Source organism: Lipotes vexillifer, unplaced genomic scaffold (assembly GCF_000442215.2).
Source record: "Lipotes vexillifer unplaced genomic scaffold, Lipotes_vexillifer_v1.1 scaffold182, whole genome shotgun sequence".
In the NCBI taxonomy this organism is placed as follows: Eukaryota; Metazoa; Chordata; class Mammalia; order Artiodactyla; family Lipotidae; genus Lipotes; species Lipotes vexillifer.
The window spans coordinates 4,731,031-4,750,612 of NW_006798798.1; the positions used below are offsets into that span (position 1 = coordinate 4,731,031).

Genomic DNA, 19,582 nt, shown 5'->3' on the forward strand with positions numbered 1-19,582 from the left:
AGTTCACAGAACTGAACAAAACTGCAAACACTTGGGATTGGTCTGTGTGCAATGGCATTGAAAGCAATGAGCCTGGATGAGGCAATCTGAAAGTGCTGGACAGAATCCCACCTCCAGGAGCAGAGAAGGGGAGAAGAGAGGAGACTCGCTGGGTAACATGCTGTAATGGGGCCATGAGGGTTCCATGAGGGGCGCAGCTGCCTCAAAGACGAAGTGTCTGGGTCTTAAAGGGGCTCACCAGGAGCTTGGAGGCGGGTTGGAAACTTTCCAAGTAGAGGGATCCGCTTTTGCAATGACACCGGACTCAGGACAAGATACTATGGGTCTGGAAATGGCGGAGGCCGCAGCTGAAGTCAAGAGGATCGCGCGCACCGCCACTCCAGCCCACAGTGTCCTCGCGTCTCGAGGAACTTAGCCTCTCCGTGAATCTCCTCTCAGGCCGCGCGGGCACGGTAGCGACAGACCACAGCAAGCGGCGGAGCTAGAATTACTGAGTCTGCCAAGGCGTCCGGAGCCGCCCACAGCCGGCCGAGTCTCGCGAGAGCGCGGCCTCCCCGGCCCAGCATGCCTCGCGCCGCCGCCGCCGGTGCTGCCGCCGCCGCCGCCGCCGCCGCCGCTGCAGCCGCCGCGCCGCGGCTTGAGGGCGGGAGGCTGGGGGAGGGGAGTGGAGCCGGCGCTGCCGCCATGTTGGGTCTGAGGCGGCTGCTGTAGGCGCCTACGGAGCAAGCGGGCGTGCTGAGCGGCCACAGCGGCGCGGGATCTGCCTCTCTGCGAGCGGCCGGGAGCGGCGGCGGCGCCGGCGCCATGAGCGGGGGCACCCCTTACATCGGCAGCAAGATCAGCCTTATCTCCAAGGCGGAGATCCGCTACGAGGGCATCCTCTACACTATCGACACCGAGAACTCTACCGTAGCTCTCGCCAAAGGTACGCCGGGACAGGCCTCTGGGTTGCGCCCGGCTCTCGGCCCGCGACCTCCTCGCTCCCTCCCTACTCCCTCCGCCGTCCTCCCGAGCGGGGCCGCCCCCTTGCCTCCCTCCGGGCCCAGGCGTCGCGGGCTGGGCCGGGCCGCGGCCTTCCCCGGGCTCCCAGGCTTCTGCCCCAACGTCCGCGCCTTCAATCCGGGGACTAAGGAGCGGGAGCTGGGCGGGCACGGCGGCCCTGAAGTCCGAGAACGGGCCGAAGAACACGGAGATACGTGTCTTCCAGCTCCGAAATTCGGTCTTAGCATCAAACAAAGCCTGAGTAGTCAAAGAATTTTTCCGCCTAGTCTTAGTTTAAAGTGCTGATTTGTTGATTCTCTGGCACCCATTTTCTCGCGTTCTTAATTTCAATTCGCCGCATATCCCTCAGGTGAACTGTAAGTGATGTGCCCAAACTTTGGTTTTCCTCTGCGACGCAGACGGTCTCGAAATGCCATTGGTACCATGGAGCAGATCACATCCCACTTGTCTCCTGTGTGGTATTTAGCTGTTAGACCGGAATCCTTCTCCAAACCTGTTGTGCAACCATCTCTTTAAAAATGTTTGCTGTTCTCGTTTCGGCCTTGTTTCTGGAAGCCCGGGGGGAAGAAGTGTTCAAGCTTTTTCCGGGACCCTTGTTCACAAGGCAGATCTGAGTGGTCAGTGGGCGCTGACCGACCCCCGTGCAGGCTCCCTGGGACAGAGTTCTGGGGTCGGGGAGGAAGCTGTTCTCCCCCAAATATTTAGCATCGCCACAGTCTTGTGGGTTTTGTTTCCGTTTACACGTCTGGGCTTTAGCTCCGCCAGGAAACCAGGAAGAAAATAAAATTTAGCTTCTAATCTTAAAAGAAACCTCACAAGTTTTTGGAACACTTAGGAGAGGGAAGCAAGATAACTAAGGTATTGATAATTTTCGCAGCACATGGTAGAGTTATAGAATGAATAGCATGGTAAGGAGAGAGGTCCGGCGATAGGAAAAAAATTTTCTAAATCTATTTTTTTTTTAAAAGATTAATCTTTGACCCAGGAGAGTCATTTTGCGGTATCACGCAAGTATTTAATGACATTTTTTTGGATTCTCTGGTACATCCTTTTTAATAGCACTCGTGTTGGGACAAATCTTATATCTGGATAGGGAGCCTTAAATTATTTTATCTTAATTTTCTTTCTTTTCCCCTCCCACCGACCCCCCCCCCTCGCGTGCATATTTAGCTGTATAATGTTTTAATTTTTATGATTTTGTGAAATTGTGAAAAAGGTCCTCTAGAGTTCTTGGTGAGAGCCACATACAAGCTGAAAACAGTATTTCTCTTTAAAGTGGTTTAATAGCTTTTTAAAAAGGCATTGTTTTACCTAATCTGAATTTTAAGGTGTCTTGCCAGTTCCTTCACTCCTCACAAAGAAAAAAATCTACATTGTAAAGATTTCTAGTGTATTCATTTCAATCTTTAAAAAAAATCTGTACACTCTTTTATGCAAGAACCTAAAAATTCTGTATTTTAATAACGATCCACATTTTTACAAATTATCCTTTCAACAGCTTCTAGGGTCAGTGAACATTTTGTTAGTCTGTAATAGTTAAAATCATATGCAAAACATAATTTGTCCTTTTTATCATGACTTGGTAAATATGTTATATAAGTATAGCAATGAAAAGATTTTTTTAATCATTGAATTTATGTCTCTACTTATGGCTTTGATATTTAACCCCACATACATAATATATTCTTTTTTCTTAAGAAATATGAGTTATTTAATGTGTAACAGAGGTTTGGGAATTTGTGTTTGCAAAAAATTGGAGTTATCAAATCTTGATATTATTCTACCTAGCAGTATCTAATCTAAAACTACTTTATAACTGTCCAGTCAACAACCGGGCACTTATTTCAAATTTCAAAATTAGAAGTGGGGTGTTTGGTCTCAAAATTTTAGAATTTACATGACTTGTGGAGTAATCTGATATCTGAAATTCCACCTTTTTCAAAATTTGGATGAAGAGTGGCAGTATAACAGATTGAAGCCAAAAGTTTATTCATGGATTTTAGAATACTGTATGTTTAGAATACAGTGTGTATTTGGATTTAGAGATCCTTGTTAACTCTTTTTAAACTATGGAGTGAGTTAATCTCTTTAACATTCTTAGAATTCTTTTTAGGATGTTAATTTTTTTCCCCTCTAGGGAGCTGTTTTGTTTTTTTTTTCTTATTGTGAAATATAACCACACATGTTGAAAAGATAAGTAGATAAAATGAAATATTTTTAAACAAAGATCCTTGTAACTACCATCCAGGGTAAGACAGGCATTGCCAACATCCCACAAGCCTTCCACCCCCTGCATCTTCCCATCAACTACTACCCTCTTAAGCTAGATATAAATGTTATTCTGACATTCATAGTTTTATCACTTAAGTTTACATCTCTGAATGTTGTCCGTGTTTGAACTTTATATAAATGGAATCATCTTGTATATATTTATTTTGGTTTTTGTTGGGAGATAGTATTCCATCATGCATATGATATGTTTATTTCTGCAGTTGTTTTGGATATTCTGCAGTTGTTTAAATTGTTTACAGTTTTTGGCAATTATGAACAATGCCTTTGTGAACATTTGTGTTTGAGTTTACTGATGCATGTTTACATAATTTTCTTTATGGTGTATACTTTGAATTGCAGGATCATGGGGATTGTGTGTCTTTATTAGATAATGACAAACAGTTTCCCAAAGTAGTTGTTTACTAGTTTTTATTTCAATTATTAGTACAGTATATGAAAGTTATAGTTGTTCCACATCCTTCAACAATAATATTTAGTGTAAGGTATTTTATGTTTTAGTTCTATCCAATCTGGTGGGTATGTATTTGTACCTCGTTTTAATCTCCCTGATTACTAATGAGGTGAACGCCTTTTCATATCTTGGTCATTTGGATCTCATCTTTTCGTGAAGTGCCTTTGAAATCTTTTGCCCATTTTCCTATTGAATTGCATGTTTTTTTCTAGAGTTCAATATTTAGAATATGAATCCTTTGCTGGATGTATCTGTTACAAGTATCTTTTCCCATTTAACGGTTTCTTTTGGTGAATAGAAGTTCTTTTAATGTAGACATGTTTATCACTCTTTTCCATTATGGCTAGTGTTTCTTTTCCTCTTTTTTTAAGGAGTTTTTCCCTATCCCAGGTCATGGAGTTACTTTGATTATCTTTTCAAAACTTTTTTATTTTGCCTTTTCACATTTAGGTCTATAATACGCCTGTAATTAATTTTGTATATGTTGTGAGGTATTTAAATCTTTAAATTTAGTAAGGGCATCACTTGGCTTATGTGGTCCAGATTATAATTTAGATTCTTTACTTGGATGTTACTTACAATTTAAATCCATCTGGAACTATAAAATAGTCCTGAAATTTTGGACTATTTCTGTTTGATGTAGTATGTAATTAGGGTGACCATATGGCCTGGTTTGCCCTCGTGGAAAGTCCTAGTTTGTGCCTGTTATTCTGGCATAATGGTTAAAACATCCCTTTTCTCTCTTGAAAATGTTGCAGTTTGGATAATAAACTGTATGGTCACACTGTATATAATCAAAAGCCCAATCCCAGAGGTACTGCTGAATGGGTGATGTCTTTTATTTTCTGCTAGAGATTTCACAGACTAGCTGTAGTTCTATAAAGTGAAATTGAGGTAAGTTTGATGAACTTTAATACTCAGTCTTCTAAATCAATGTCAGGAAGTTTTAAAGGCAACCTAGAAAAACTTTAATGTAGGTCTAAGTATGTTAGTAGATAACCTGGGCTGTAGTTTGTTTCTTATAGTCTTTGTCATAGCTCTGCATTGTGTTTCTTCCTAATACTGATCATGACCTACACATAATCATCTTTGTTTATTTGCATGTGTTTATTGTCTCCACCTTCGCTCCCCACGTAGAGTCTGAGCTCCTGGGATGAACGAATATTTATTAAATGAATGAATAAATGGAAGTTAATTAGCATTTTAGTTTATTAATCTTATAGAAGTCTCTTGGGGATATCTCCAAATTCCATGTTCACAATTGTATCACTCTTTAAAATTAAAATACATAGGTATGTTCCCTCCCCCAACAGTAAGAAATTTTGGAGAATAGGGATATAAGAGGAAAAAATCTTATGACATGATTTAAATGACATTGTTGGGGAGACAGAGTTTCACCTTATGACTCAAGCTCAATTATAGTTTTCATTTAAAATTTAAGAGAAGAATCAGTTCAGGACGTTTGAGGGAATTGCAAAGTGATGACATGCATCAATGGTTTGTGGGATGCTTCCGAATGTATTTGCACCTGTGTTTGTGAATATGATGCCCAGACACATACTAGATCCTGGATACTAAGAGATTTCGCACAGAATGGAAGATTCATGAAGGCAGAGAGTTTTGTCTCATTCATTGCTCTATCCTCAGTACCTGGAACAGTGCCTGGCACATAGCAGACCCTTGGTAAATATTTGAATAAATGAAAAGGATACTTGTAGTTACTGAAGGTTTCTAATTATGGGAATCTCAAAGTTGGAGGAAGTTTACATTTCCTATAAGCATTATATACGTAGATTTTAAAAGTATTTAAATAAAATTAAATGAAATTCTTATCTAACATACATATATATATATATATTTTTTTTTTTTTTTTTGCGGTACGCGGGCCTCTCACTGTTGCGGCCCCTCCCGTTGCAGAGCACAGGCTACGGACACGCAGGCTCAGCGGCCGTGGCTTACGGGCCCAGCCGCTCCGCGGCACGTGGGATCCTCCCAGACCGGGGCACAAACCCGTGTCCCCTGCATCGGCAGGCGGCCTCTCAACCACTGCGCCACCAGGGAAGCCCTAACATATATTTAGTTAGCTGTACCTGGATAATATACCCCTCAAATGAAAAACAGGTTGCCACTGAATTAGGAAAAGAGACTTTGTGAAGAAGAATGATTATATAAGCCAGCTGCTTTTAAAATGATTTGTTTTTAAAATCAAGTGACTGGTGGAGGAATATAAAAGCGGGTAAATTGGTAATGGATTATTTCCTTACTCATCTGCTAAGTCTTCCCCATTGGCATAGCTTACCTACTTCTTGACTGTTGATTAGCCACATAGTCATCAACTTCAGAGAGTGGGAGAGTTTTGTATGATGGATGAAATGCCTGTGAAGTGCTTTATTGATTTCTTGCATTCTCGCATGAGTTGGGGATCCAAATCTAGCAATTCACAAAATCACTACCTAGAACAGCAAAGATCCAGTGAAACTTAAGGCTGCAATTTCTTTTGGTCGCCCTATTTAGTGAGGTTGCCAGAACTTGGAGCGTTGGAAACAGTTTGTTGTTGTTGCATACATAGTCCGCAGAAATTCTTGGTAATTCTGGGAGTCTCGGGTCAAGTGCCAAAAACTAACTGTACATTTTCCAGTGGAGTAAAATAAGCCATGACTTTCTGAATCAGAAGTAAAGAAAACAACGTGAAGCCTGAAGAAAATAAAAGTAGAAGGAAGGAAATATTAAGAGTAAAGAGATCTTACCTGTGCATGACACATAGCAAGAATTTTATATTTAACTCAGTGCCAAAGTAATAATAGCAGTAACTGTAGATAGTTTAACTTGAATTTATTACTCCATGATAGAAGGTGTTTTCTATAGAAACAATTTACCTTTTATTTTCTCTATGATGCTTTAAAGTAACACTTCAGTTAGCCATTTTAAAAACTGGATATCCTTGAAGTAAGTTTTTTTAATGGATAAAGTGTGAGTTAGTCCGTAAAATATTTTCTTCACAAGGATTTTATTCTAGTTTTGTGAGGTGTTCGTTTCTGAAAGGAAATGTGACCCAAAAGGCCAGTTGGAATACTTAGTAGCTCTTTGACCTTGGACAAGTAATTTAACGTTAGCTTTAACTTCATCTTTTAAATAAGGATAATAACGCCCATCTTTCAGAGTCATTCTCAGAATTAAATGAGATAATATCAAAAGTTAACTGTTGGGCTTCCCTGGTGGCGCAGTGGTTGAGGGTCCGCCTGCCGATGCAGGGGACACGGGTTTGTGTCCCGGTCCGGGAAGATCCCACGTGCCGCGGAGCGGCTGGGTCCGTGAGCCATGGCCGCTGAGCCTGCGCGTCCGGAGCCTGTGCTCCGCAATGGGAGAGGCCACAACAGTGAGAGGCCCGCATACCGCAAAAAAAAAAAAAAAAAGTTAACTTTTATTGTAGGTGCTTAAGAGAGAGTAGCTATCTCAGTGTTATTTCCAACCACTGTCTCCATCTTTGTCTAGGTACCCCAACTCCCATCAGTCATTCAGATCTATTGTAGTCTATAGTCTGTTGATCTTACTACCTTTCACTGCCCCACACTCCCCTCATAACTTTACTTCCTGCTTTAATTCCACAAGGAGTTGTTACAGTCAGTACAGAGCATATACTGTCAATCCCCCTTTCCCTCTCCCACTTTCTTGTACAAGTGTCAACACAGACATGCTGGCCAACTTCACTGTACGTTTATGTTCACTAAGCCCAGCGGTCATGGCTACTTCCCATATATATATACTGTATTTCCATAGTCCATTCGTTCCATTCTTCTGCATGACTATTCCATTCCTTGTTTTCCTCAGACTTCCACCACCTCTTCCCCCATCTTCACTTTCAGCCTGTGAACGTTGCTTCCTATTTAATTGAGAAGAGAACAGCAAACAGAAGAGAATTTTTATCAGCTCATCCCACATGTACCTAGTTACCTGCATCTGCCCCAAACCTTTCCTTTTCTCTGGTCAATACAGATTAACTGTTCTCTCTAAGGCCACCCTTCCACTTGTGCAAGATTTCATCCCTTCTTGATGATTCAAGGACATTGCTCTAGCAGTTCTCTACTCTCTCTCCTATGTATTCAGTTTTTCTTTCTCTACCAGATCCTTCCTGTCTACTCACAGATATGCTGTTATTTCACCCATCTTAAAAACAGCAACAACAAAAAAGCACTACTACTCTTAATGCAGTTCTTCTTTGTTATCTACTGCCCCATTTCTCTCATTCCCTTTGCACCAGAACTCCTTGAAGGAGTTGTCTACATTAAGGTTACCAAAGACTTCCATGTTGCTAAATTCAGTGGTTGGTTCCTATTCTCAGTCTACTTGACTGATCAGCAATATATGGCACAATTGATCTCTTCTTGTAACAGTTTTTTCACTTGATGTTATCCTAGTTTTCTCTAATACCTCACTGGTTGCATCTCAGTCTCCTTTGCTGTTTCTTCAACTCCTAAACCTCCAAATGTTGAAGCGTGCCAGGGCTTAGTTCGTAACTTCACTCTCGTTCTCTCTCTCCTCTCTCTTTTTTCTTTTCTGTTGTTTACAAATTATTTCCTTATTTTATCATCTGCACTCTTCTCTTGATGACTCTTCTCTTCATGACTGCAAATACTATTTATAGATTACTGTTATTTCCAACCTGTACCCCTCCTCTGAACTCCTGACTTGTATATCCATCTGCCTCCTTAACATCTCCACCTGGAGGGATGTCTAGTAGGCATCTCCCATTCAGCATGTCCCAAACCTGTTTCTCCATCTAATCGAATGACAACTTATTCTTTTAGTTGGTAAGATCAAAAACCTTTGAGTCATCCTTAATTTCTCTGCCTCTCACAGCTCATACGTGTTTCTGATCCTGTCAGCTCTAATTTCAAAATATATGCAGAATTTTACTTCTTACGACCTCTACTGCTTTACTCTGTTCCATTATCTCTCACCAGTCTATTCAGAGACATTCAGGGATTCCTGTTTCTTGTTTACAAGTTGACCTCTTAGTTGACTCTCTTTTTCCCCTAGTATTGCAGGGCAGGGGTGGGGGGATGTGTGGGTGGCAAATTTTCTTAGTGAACCTATTTTTTTGTTGATTACTTGATTGGCTGGCTATATTGTTACAAATTCAGAATTTTTTTTCTATGGAACTTTGAAGTTATTGGAATGTTGTGTTCTCACATGCTGATGTTACTGATGCCAGTCTGATTCTCAGTCACTTTTCTCTCTGGAAGCTTTATTCTTGAGTTAAGAAACGTTGCCACACTGGCATGTTTTTTTCCTGAGTGGTTCTCTGTGGATCTTGTAAATCTTGAAAAAAAAACCTTTTTTTTTTTTAATTGGGGTATAGTTGTTTTACAGTGCTGTGTTAGTTTCTACTGTACAGTGAAGTGGAGTTCCCTGTGCTATACAGCAGGTTCTTATTAGTTATCTATTTTATACATATTAGTGTATGTATGTCAATCCCAGTCTCCCAATTCATCCCACCCCTCCAACCGCCGCTTTTCCCCCTTGGTGTCCCTACATTTGTTCTCTACATCTGTGTCTCTATTTCTGCCTTGCAAACCGGTTCATCTGTACCATAATAAATTTACTGTAACCTAATAAATTTACTCTCTCTGTCTGACTCTCAAATTAGTTTCTCCTCCACCTCGGTGTTTTTTGTTTTGTTTTTTAATTCCTATTGGATACATTTATTTTTAATTAATTAATTTGCTCTCAGAAATATTTTTATATCTCTGTCTGTGGGTTATATGTTTGGAAGATTAAAATAGAAAAACCAACCACAAGGAAGAATGCCCAACAAGGCAAGCTTAGAGAGTCAAGATTAAATTTAGACTGCAGATTGGACATGCTTCTACTTTTTCTTCCTGTTTATAAGTCCTACTAAAACTACATGAGAAGGCCTTTTTTTAAAGACATAAACCCATAAAGGACAAAGTAGATTTGGGAAGGAGACAACAGCCACAGAATTTTGGAGGCTGAAAACAAATGGACGAGTTTAAATGTCTTCTTAGCAGTATTTAGAAAGCTGCAGACTAAGTAGGGAGTGGGTAAAGCCATGAAGTAAACCTGATTTGCACCCAAACTCCTAAAAGTCTCAGGAATTGGCATCATTATGTGTGATGGAAACAAGGACTATAGTAATTAAGTAAGATAGAGGTAAAAACTGGAAGATTAACTTGAAATTTGTTTCAACAGTGGTCAGATTTCCAAAGGCCCTTTTGCATTTTACACAACTGGACAGCCATTCCTTTCCAACCCTGGTGCTCTCTGGTGAGGTTCTGGAGAAACCTTAGCACATATGGGAGCAGAGATACACTAAAGACAGCATGGAGCACATGGGGCATAAGGGAAGCTTGTATCTGCCTGGTGCTTATTATATCCATTCAAGAGAATTACTGAGCGCCTACTATGACTATATGTTAAACACTATGCTAGGTGCTAGTAAACAAAAGAGAGCAACAGAGACAAGGTTCTTGAGGACCCAGCAGCTAAGTTAGGGCCTGACAGATAGTCACAATTAGTCACATGAAGAGGATATCTAGGAAGAAGTGTCCAATCCTTGGTAACAGGGAGTTTGCAGTCAGGGAAGTGAACAGAGACAACTACAACACAAAGTCCAAGACTTATCCTTACCCACAACACCTTGCAACTCACCTAAGGTAGGACCACACTAGTTGTCATTTAGGTCTTCAGATCAGTCAAGTTCCTTCAGATTTGGGGCCTTTTCACAAGGTTCTCTTGACTGGAATGTTCTTCCTTCTTATATGGCTGTTGAAGAAATGGAACAAAGCAACAGATTGATAATGAAATCACAAACGAAAGAGAAGGACTAACCGCTCTGGAAGGCTCAAGTCCCAACGAAAATGTGTCAGATGACAGATTCAAGCACTCCGTCCCCTTTTATTTTGCTTCCACTGCTACATTTATCTTTGTTTATTCCGTTTGTCATTTGAATGACATGCGAACAAGTCTGAGTTTTCTTGGTGGATTGTAAGGAGCCACGGAAAGTTTTTAGCCAATAAAGTGATGTGTCAGAGTCCAGGTTTAGGAAGTTTATGCTGACAGCATTGTGCAAAACTTGGGGGTGAGGGACAATATGAGAGGACAATATTGAGTTCAGTTGGAATATTTTAAGAGTTTGGGAAAGAAGAAATACAGACCTAAACTAGTTAAAATAGAGAAGAAAGAGCAGATACATGAGAAATTAGGAGAATGGGTTGGCCTTTAAAGAATTGAACAAGGAACAGGGAGGAATCGAATGATGGTACCTATAATGGTTCCTATTGACCAAAATTGGGAATGGATCAGGAGGGAATCAGGTTTATACTCCTAGATTCTGCTTCAGTATCACCACCCCTGCAAAGCCTTCCTTGATTACCCTAGTCAGGAAGTGTTCATTGCATCTTCTGTGTTCGTGTTTTACCTTCTATTTTCTTTTTGTGCTTATCAAGCTTTTCTTATTTTTCATTACTAGACCTCAGCATCTCCCCCTCCCTTGTGTCCCTTGTGCATAACAAATTAACTGTTGATCACATAAAGAATTATTATTTCTGAAAATTCTCCTTGGTCAGAAAATGTGTGGTTGAACTTGACATTTAATAGGAAAAGACAGTATGATAAATAAAGACAGTATTGAGAATATTTTATTCTCTCAGATTAGTAATAATAAGTATAAACAAATTTTCTTTTGCCATCCTGTGCTTTATAGAAATGTTTCAGGATCTACAGTTTCAAAGAGGTCCTTATTTATGTGTTTTGCATTATTACTGTTGTTTTGCATCACCATCTAAATTTTCAAATTGCTTTCTGGTTTTACAATTCTCTCTTCATGGCACTCTTTCTAAATTCTTATTCTCACTAGTCGTTATTCCCTTAAGCTCAGTCTGAAATTCTCATGGTTGAGCAAAGATATGTCTGAGTAAATCTGCATGTATTAGTAATCCAACAGGAGGAAGCAAGTGAAGTTGCAAGTAAGACTGAGCAAGGTCTCAAACCTATAATCGTGGAAGATGACACTGGGTTAAAAGAAATGTATGGGTCTTACTTCCCCCAAGACTGCAAGGAAGAGGGGAGAAGATGAGTGAAGATAATGAAATGTATTAATGAAAAAGACAAGATCATTTGGAGTCTTTTTAGTCAAACAGAAGTTTACTTTTACTTCTAGAATTAAGCGATAAGGAGTGGGTTTTAAGAATATGTTTGAAAAGGTAAGAGGAAAGTCATCTGGGCTGTGAGCTCTGTTATCTTAGAGTCACCAGTGACTGGCATGTGACAGCGCTGAGGAGATTGAGAATATTGCGGAGAGGTGAGTAGTAATGTCTCTATTAGGGATGACAAATATGTAGTGGGTGCAGGAAGAGATTACAGAGGCTGGGGACAGATGTTTTTATTCAGCGGAATAATATTCCCTCATAGAAGGAAAGTAGTGTGAAGAATGGGCCAAAGGAGAAAGTGCAGGTGTGCAGAAAGTGGAGGTTTGTGGTGACAGGCTGTGGTGTGATTCAGAGTCCAGGCCTGTGGAATCTTATTTTTTAAAGCTCCCCGCCCAAGTAAAAAAAATCCAGAGCCTGCTTACTACTGTCCTGCTGTCAGGTTCTGTGCAGGGTAGTACATTGTAGAAGAGATAGCTTGATGAGTGAAGATCTTTTAATATTTAAATAATTAAACCTTGTATTAAACCCTTATATAACAGCTATTCCAAATATATAGTATCTCAGATAGTTTCAGCAAAAGTTTATATATAATATTGGATTTGCATCAAGAACTGTACTTAAGGATAAATATCAGAAGGAGAAAAAAAATACCAAGTGCAGCTTTTAAATCCATGTGCTATTTTTTCTGTTTGCCCATCCTGTTGATGTCCAGCTATTTGTTTTTGCTGTAAATAGTCATTTTCCCATTTTATATTAAGTAGGTTTATTGTGTAACTTAATTCAATTCCTTTGGTATTAAACAGTGCTCAGCAATTTTGGAAATAGCTTACTTAGTAGCTTTTTCCACTGTGGAATTTATTCAAGAAATATTCAAAATCAAACCTACAATGAGGTATCACCTCACACCAGTCAGAACGGCCATCATCAAAAAATCTACAAACAATAAATGGCTGGAGAGGGTGTGGAGAACAGGGAACCCTCCTGCACTGTTGGTGGGAATGTAAATTGATACAGCCACTATGAAGAACAGTATGGAGGTTCCTTAAACTAATAATAGAACTACCATACAAACCAGCAATCCCAGTACTGGGCATATATACCCTGAGAAAACCATAATTCAAAAAGAGTCATGTACAACAATGTTCATTGCAGCTCTATTTACAATAGCCAGGACATGGAAGCAACCTAAGTGTCCATCAACAGATGACTGGCTAAAGAAGATGTGGCACATATATACAATGGAATATTACTCAGCCATAAAAAGAAACAAAATTGAGTTATTTGTAGTGAGGTGGATGGACCTAGAGTCTGTCCTACAGAGTGAAGTAAGTCAGAAAGAGAAAAACAAATACCGTATGCTAACACATATATATGGAATCTAAAAAAAAAAAAAAGGTCATGAAGAACCTAGGGGCAGGATGGGAATAAAGACGCAGACATAGAGAATGGACTTGAGGACACAGGGAGGGGGAAGGGTAAGCTGGGATGAAGTGAGAGAGTGTCATTGACATATATACACTACCAAATGTAAAATAGATAGCTAGTGGGAAGCAGCCTCATAGCACAGGGAGATCAGCTAGGTGCTTTGTGTCCACCTAGAGGGGTGGGATAGGGAGGGCGGGAGGGAGACGCAAGAGGGAGGAGATATGGGGATATATGTATATGTATAGCCGATTCACTTTGTTATGCAGCAGAAACTAACACACCATTGTAAAGCAATTATACTCCAATAAAGATGTTTAAAAAAAAAGAAATATTCAAATGTCAGCAATATGTAGGGCACTGTGTTAGATACTGTGGTAGTTACAAAGATACAGATCTCTGTCCTGAAGATCTTTCACTTTTAGAAGAGGTAGGTATATCCAATGGTAGAATACTGTGTGATTTTTAGAAGAAGAATGTGTTACTTCCATCTGGGAACATTACTGGTGGAGCTGTGTGATGGCTAGTGTTGTGTCAATTGGCTGGGCCACAGTGCCCAGATATTTGGTCAGATATTCTGGAGCTTTCTGAAGGTGTTTTTTTAAACCAGATTAATATTTAAATCACTGGACTTTAAAGCATATTTACTCTCCATGATGTGGGACGTGGGTGGGCCTCATCCAGTCAAGTTGAAGGCCCTAATAGAACAAAGACTAACCTCCTCTGAGCAAGAAGGAATTCCGCCAGCAGGCCACCTTTGGACTCAAACACAACTCTTCTCCAGGTCTCCAGCCTGCTGGCCTACTCTGCACGTTTCAGATTTTCACATGAGCCCAATTTCTTAAAATAAATCTCTCTGTGTCTGTGTGTGTATATGTGCATCCTGTTGGTTCTGTTTCTCTGGAGAGCCATGATGAATACAAGTAGTATCCAAGCTGAAATTTAGGATAGGTCAGATGTGGGGAGGAGTTTTGGTAGAGGACGGAAAACCTGCTCCGTGTATGGAGAATAATGAGCTTGGTTGGAACTTAAGTTTGGGTAAGTGTCTGGGACCAGGTCTTACAACTGATACTTGACAGGAGTTTTAACTTTAAGACTACATCATCGGGCTTCCCTGGTGGTGCAGTGTTTAAGAATTCACGTGCCAATGCAGGAAACACGGGCTCGAGCCCTGATCTAGGGAGATAGCCCATGCCGCGGAGCAACTAAGCCCATGTGCTACAGCTGCTGAGCATGCGCTCTAGAGCCCGTGAGCCACAACTACTGAAGCCCATGTGCCTAGAGCCCGTGCTCTGCAACAAGAGAAGCCACCGCAGTGAGAAGCCCGTGCACTGCAACAAAGAGTAGCCCCTGCTCACCGCAACTAGGGAAAGCCCGCGTGCAGCAATGAAGACCTAACGCAGCCAAAAATAAATTAATTAAATTAAAAAATAATAATTTTTTAAAAAAACTACACTATAAATGTTATTCTAGATTTCCATTTGAACTTAGCCTTTGTTTTGCAACTAACTTTTGGACATTTCTTGAATAATTCAACCTTTTGTTTATTGCTCTCCCATTTTAGTATTCAACAGACTTATTTTTCTTCATCAGTCATATTAGAGCCTAACTTTTTTTTTTTTGTGGTACGCGGGCCTCTCACTGTTGTGGCCTCTCCCGTTGCAGAGCACAGGCTCCGGACGCGCAGGCCCAGCGGCCATGGCTCATGGGCCCAGCCGCTCCGTGGCATGTGGGATCCTCCCGGACCGGGGCACAAACCCGTGTCCCCTGCATCAGCAGACGGACTCTCAACCACTGCGCCACCAGGGAAGCCCCTAGAGCCTAATTTATAATTTTTAGTTTGTGCCCAAATGTTAAGGCTTGGGACTTCCCTGGTGGTCCACTGGTTAAGACTGCGCCTTCCATTGCAGGGGGTGCAGCTTCAGTCCCTGGTCAGGGAGCTAAGATCCCACATGCCTCGGGGGGGCTGAAAACCCAAAACATAAAGCAGAAGCAATATTGTAACAAATTCAGTAAAGACTTTAAAAAAAAGTTAAGGGTTTTGGAAAATATTAATGTTATTTTGAGGATGGTAACCACACTTAACTGTGGACATATTTATCATTTAAACTTAGAAAGCTTTGGTATTTTATAATGGACGTATTGTATTGGGAATTTGGTCACTATAGCTCTTCCCTGTAGTCATTTACTATGACTATGGGTATGGGTGTTAATATACTGTTAACCAGGTTTGACAGTGTGATATTTGAGCTTGCCTTGATTTAGAGATAGAGATATTTTAGATAAATGATTTTGCCAGAACTTTGACCCTATCTCTTTTTTTAAAAAAGTATCATGGTATACATTTTTATTAATAAATCTTTGCTATTTGTAGCCACAGTGGGGAACTGATTATATTCTTTTAAGACTAATAGGAAAAAAAAAGTATTTTCCCTAGAATACTTATTAAAGCAAGGTAACAGCATGATGAAGTTGAGAATATAGAGGACAACCACGCCTAGTTTTAACATTCTGATCCAACTATTATTATCATTTTGTGTATTCTCTTACCAGCTATATTTGTAGGGATGTGTGTGTGTCTGTGGTTTTTTTGTTTTTGTTTTTGTTTTGTCTCACCGTGTGGCATGTGGGATCTTAGTTTCCGTACCAGGAAGACCAGGGCTTGATCCGTGCCCCCTGCAGTGGAAGTGCAGTCTTAACCACTGGACTGCCAGTGAAGTCCCTGTGTATGTTATTGATGTGAAATTCATATAACATACAATTAACCATTATAAAGTGTGTGATTCAGTGGCATTTAGTTTAGTCATAGTGTTGTGTAACCACTACCTCTCCTTAATTTCAAAACTTTTTCATCACCTTGGGAAAATACCCCTTACCCATTAAGTAATTCCCTCCCCATTTCCCCGCCTTTCCTCAATAACCACTAATCTGCTTTATGTCTCTCTGGCTTTTCCTATTCTGGATATATTATGTAAAAGGGATTGTATAATTACTCGTGTGTGTGTGTGTGTGTGTGTGTGTGTGTGTGTGTGTGTGTGTAAAAAACACAATTTGTTTATCTGTTCATCTGTTGATGGGCATTTGGGTTGTTTCCAACTTTTGACCATTGTGAATAATACTACTTGAAACATTCATTTCTGTGTGGACGTAGGTTTTTTTATATATGAGTGAAATTGCTGAGTCATTTGGTTATTATATGTTTAGTTTTTTGAGGAACCACCAAGCTATTTTCCACAGCAGCTGCACCATTTCACATTTCTACCAGCAGTGTGCAAGGATTCCTGTTTCTCCACATCCTCGTCAATATTTGTTATTTTCTGATTTTATTATTAAAGCCATCCTAGTAGTTGTGAAGTGGTATTTCATGTTGGTTTTGATTTGCATTTCCATAGTGACTTACGATATTAAACATCTTTTCATGAGCTTGTTGGCTATTTGTGTATCTTCTTTTGAGAAGTGTCTCTAAGTTTTTGCTCATTTTTAATTGGATTGTTTGTCTTTAACAATTTGTTGAGTTCTTTATATATTCTACATATTAAACGCTTATATATGACTTACAAACATTTGTCTTATTTCATAGCTTATCTTTTAATATTGTTAATACTGTTTAAGAAGGGGTTTAATTTTTATGAAGGGTTTAATTTTTTGAAGGGTTTAATTTTTATGAAGTCCAATTCATCTGTTTTTTTCTTTTGTTGCTGTTGCTTTTAGTGTCAAATCTAAGAATCTGTTCTCAAATTCAGGGTCATAAAGATTACTCCTATGTTCTCTTAATATTTTTATAGTTTTGGCTCTTATATTTAGGTCATTGACCCACTAAAAGAAAAATTCTGTGTTTCTCCTCCATTCTGGCTTCCAGATTGTGGGTGGGGGGGTGTTCCCACTTCAAGCAATTCTCCAACTCCTTGGGCACCAACTGGGTGTCCTACAATTTAACTCAATTCTGACACTGTCTGTCTGGAGTTAGTGTCAGATACCACAGGTTAAGGGCTCAGTTCCATAAGACTTCCCACCACCCACTCCCCACACCAGTCTCAAGTCCCAGCTTGTGGCCTGTATTTTTAACCAACTGGTTATAAATTCGGGGTTGCCACAACCCCTTCCTTGGTTTGATCATTTGCTAGAACAGCACACAGAATTCAGGAAAACAGTTTACTTGTTAGATTACTGGTTTATTGTAAAAGGATACAACTCAGGAACAATCGGATGAAAGAGATGTAGAGGGCAAAATGTGGGAAGTGGTGCCGAGCTTCCGTGCCTTCTGTAGGCACATCACCCTCACAGCACCTCCACATCTTTACCAACCAGGGAGCTCTCCAAACCCCATAGTTTACAGATTTTTATGGAGGCTTCATCACATAGGCATGATCAATTATTAACTCAATCTCAAGTCCCTCTTCCTCCTTAGAGGGTGGGAGGTGAGGCTGAAAGTTTCAAGCTCCTTATCATAGCTTCGTCTTTCTGATGTCCAGTCCCCTTCCTGAAGCTATCCAAGAGTTCACCAAGAGTCTCCTCATTAGAGCAACAGATTCTCTGATATCACCCAGGAAATTCCAAGAGATTTAGGAGCTCTATGTCAGAAGCCAGGGTCAAAGACCAAACATTAGAACAAAAGATGCTCTTAGTACCTTTATCTCTTAGGAAATTACAGAAGTTTTAGGCACTCTGGCCAGGAGCTAGAGACAAAGACATATATATATATATATATATATATATATATATATATATATATATATATGTATGTATGTATGTATGTATGTATTTCTTACCATATCTTAATATCACACCCACTTAGGGATAATTTTTGTATATGGAGTAAGGTAGGATTTCACCCTCATTCTTTCACATTTATCCAGTTGTCCCAGAACTTTTTTTTTTTTTTGCGATATGTGGGCCTCTCACTGTCGTGGCCTTTCCCGTTGCCGGACGCGCAAGCTCAGCGGCCACGGCTCACAGGCCCAGCCGCTACGCGGCTCACGGGCCCAGCCGCTACGCGGCATGTGGGATCCTCCCAGACCGGGGCACGAACCCGTATCCCCTGCATCGGCAGGCGGACTCTCAACCACTGCGCCACCAGGGAGGCCCCAGAACTTTTTTATTATTTTTTTTATTATTATTATTATTTTTTTTGCTGTACACGGGCCTCTCACTGTTGTGGCCTCTCCCGTTGCAGAGCACAGGTTCTGGATGCGCAGGCTCAGCAGCCATGGCTCACGGGCCCAGCCGCTCCGCGGCATGTGGGATCTTCCCGGACCAGGGCACGAACCCACGTCCTCTGCATCGGCAGGCGGACTGTCAACCACTGCGCCACCAGGGAAGCCCAGAACATTTTTTGAAGAGACTGTTCTATTATCCCTGTTGAACAGTCTTGGACCCTTGTCTAAAATTAATTGGTCATAGATGTTTGGGTTTATTTCTGGACTCTGTATTCCATCCCATAAATCTATATGTCTGTCATTATGCCAATACCACACTATTTTGACTACTGTAGCTTTGTAGTAGATTTTGAAATCAGGAAGTATGAGTCCTCCAATGTTTTCAAAATTCTTTTGTCTATTCAGGCTCCCTTGAAGTTCCATATAAATTTGAGAGTTAGCTTTTCCATTTCTGGGGGAAGGGGGAAGGCCATTGTAATTTTGATAGAGACTGCACTGAATCTGTAGATCACTTTGGGGAGCATTGTAATCTTAAGTCTTCCAGTCCATGAACCTGGGATGACTTTCTGTTTATTTAGGTCTTCAATTTCTTTCAGCAACATTTTGTAATTGTTAGTGTACAAGTTTTTTACCTCCTTGGTTAAATTTATTCTTAGATATTTTATTCCTTTGGATGCTGTTGTAAGTGGGATTGTTTTCTTAGTCCCCTTTTTGGATTGGCCATTGTTAGTAGGTAGAAACACGGCTGATTTTTGTGCTGATGTTGTACCTGTAACTTTGCTGACTTCATTTATTAGCTCTAGTAGTTTTTTTAAAAATAGATTTTATGGACTTTTCTATATATGGAATCGTGTCATCTGCTAAAAGAGTTTTACTTCTTTCTTATTTGGATGCCTTTTATTTCTTTTTCTTGCCTAATTGTGCTGGCTAAGACTTCTAGTACATTGTTGAATAGTAGTGGTGAAAGTGGACATCCTTGTCCTGTTTCTGTTTTTAGGGGAATGTTTTCTGTCTTTCACCGTTGAATGTGATGTTAACTCTGGGTTTTTCATATATGCCCTTTATCATGTAAAGTAAGTTTTCTTCTTTCC

General features: G+C 40.4%; 1 protein-coding gene across 3 annotated transcripts in view; it reads left to right on the top strand.

The window, feature by feature from the left end:
- The first annotated feature begins 606 nt into the window (after window positions 1-606).
- LSM14A (LSM14A mRNA processing body assembly factor) overlaps window positions 607-19,582 on the top strand; it is a 56,628-nt gene continuing 37,652 nt past the window's right edge. For 2 of the 3 annotated variants that reach the window (XM_007470958.1, XM_007470956.1), the window contains exon 1: window positions 805-925. In XM_007470958.1, the coding sequence (XP_007471020.1) occupies window positions 805-925 (121 nt within the window). Of the gene's footprint in view, window positions 926-19,582 lie in introns of all 3 variants that reach the window. The other variant, XM_007470957.1, reaches the window with a different exon arrangement.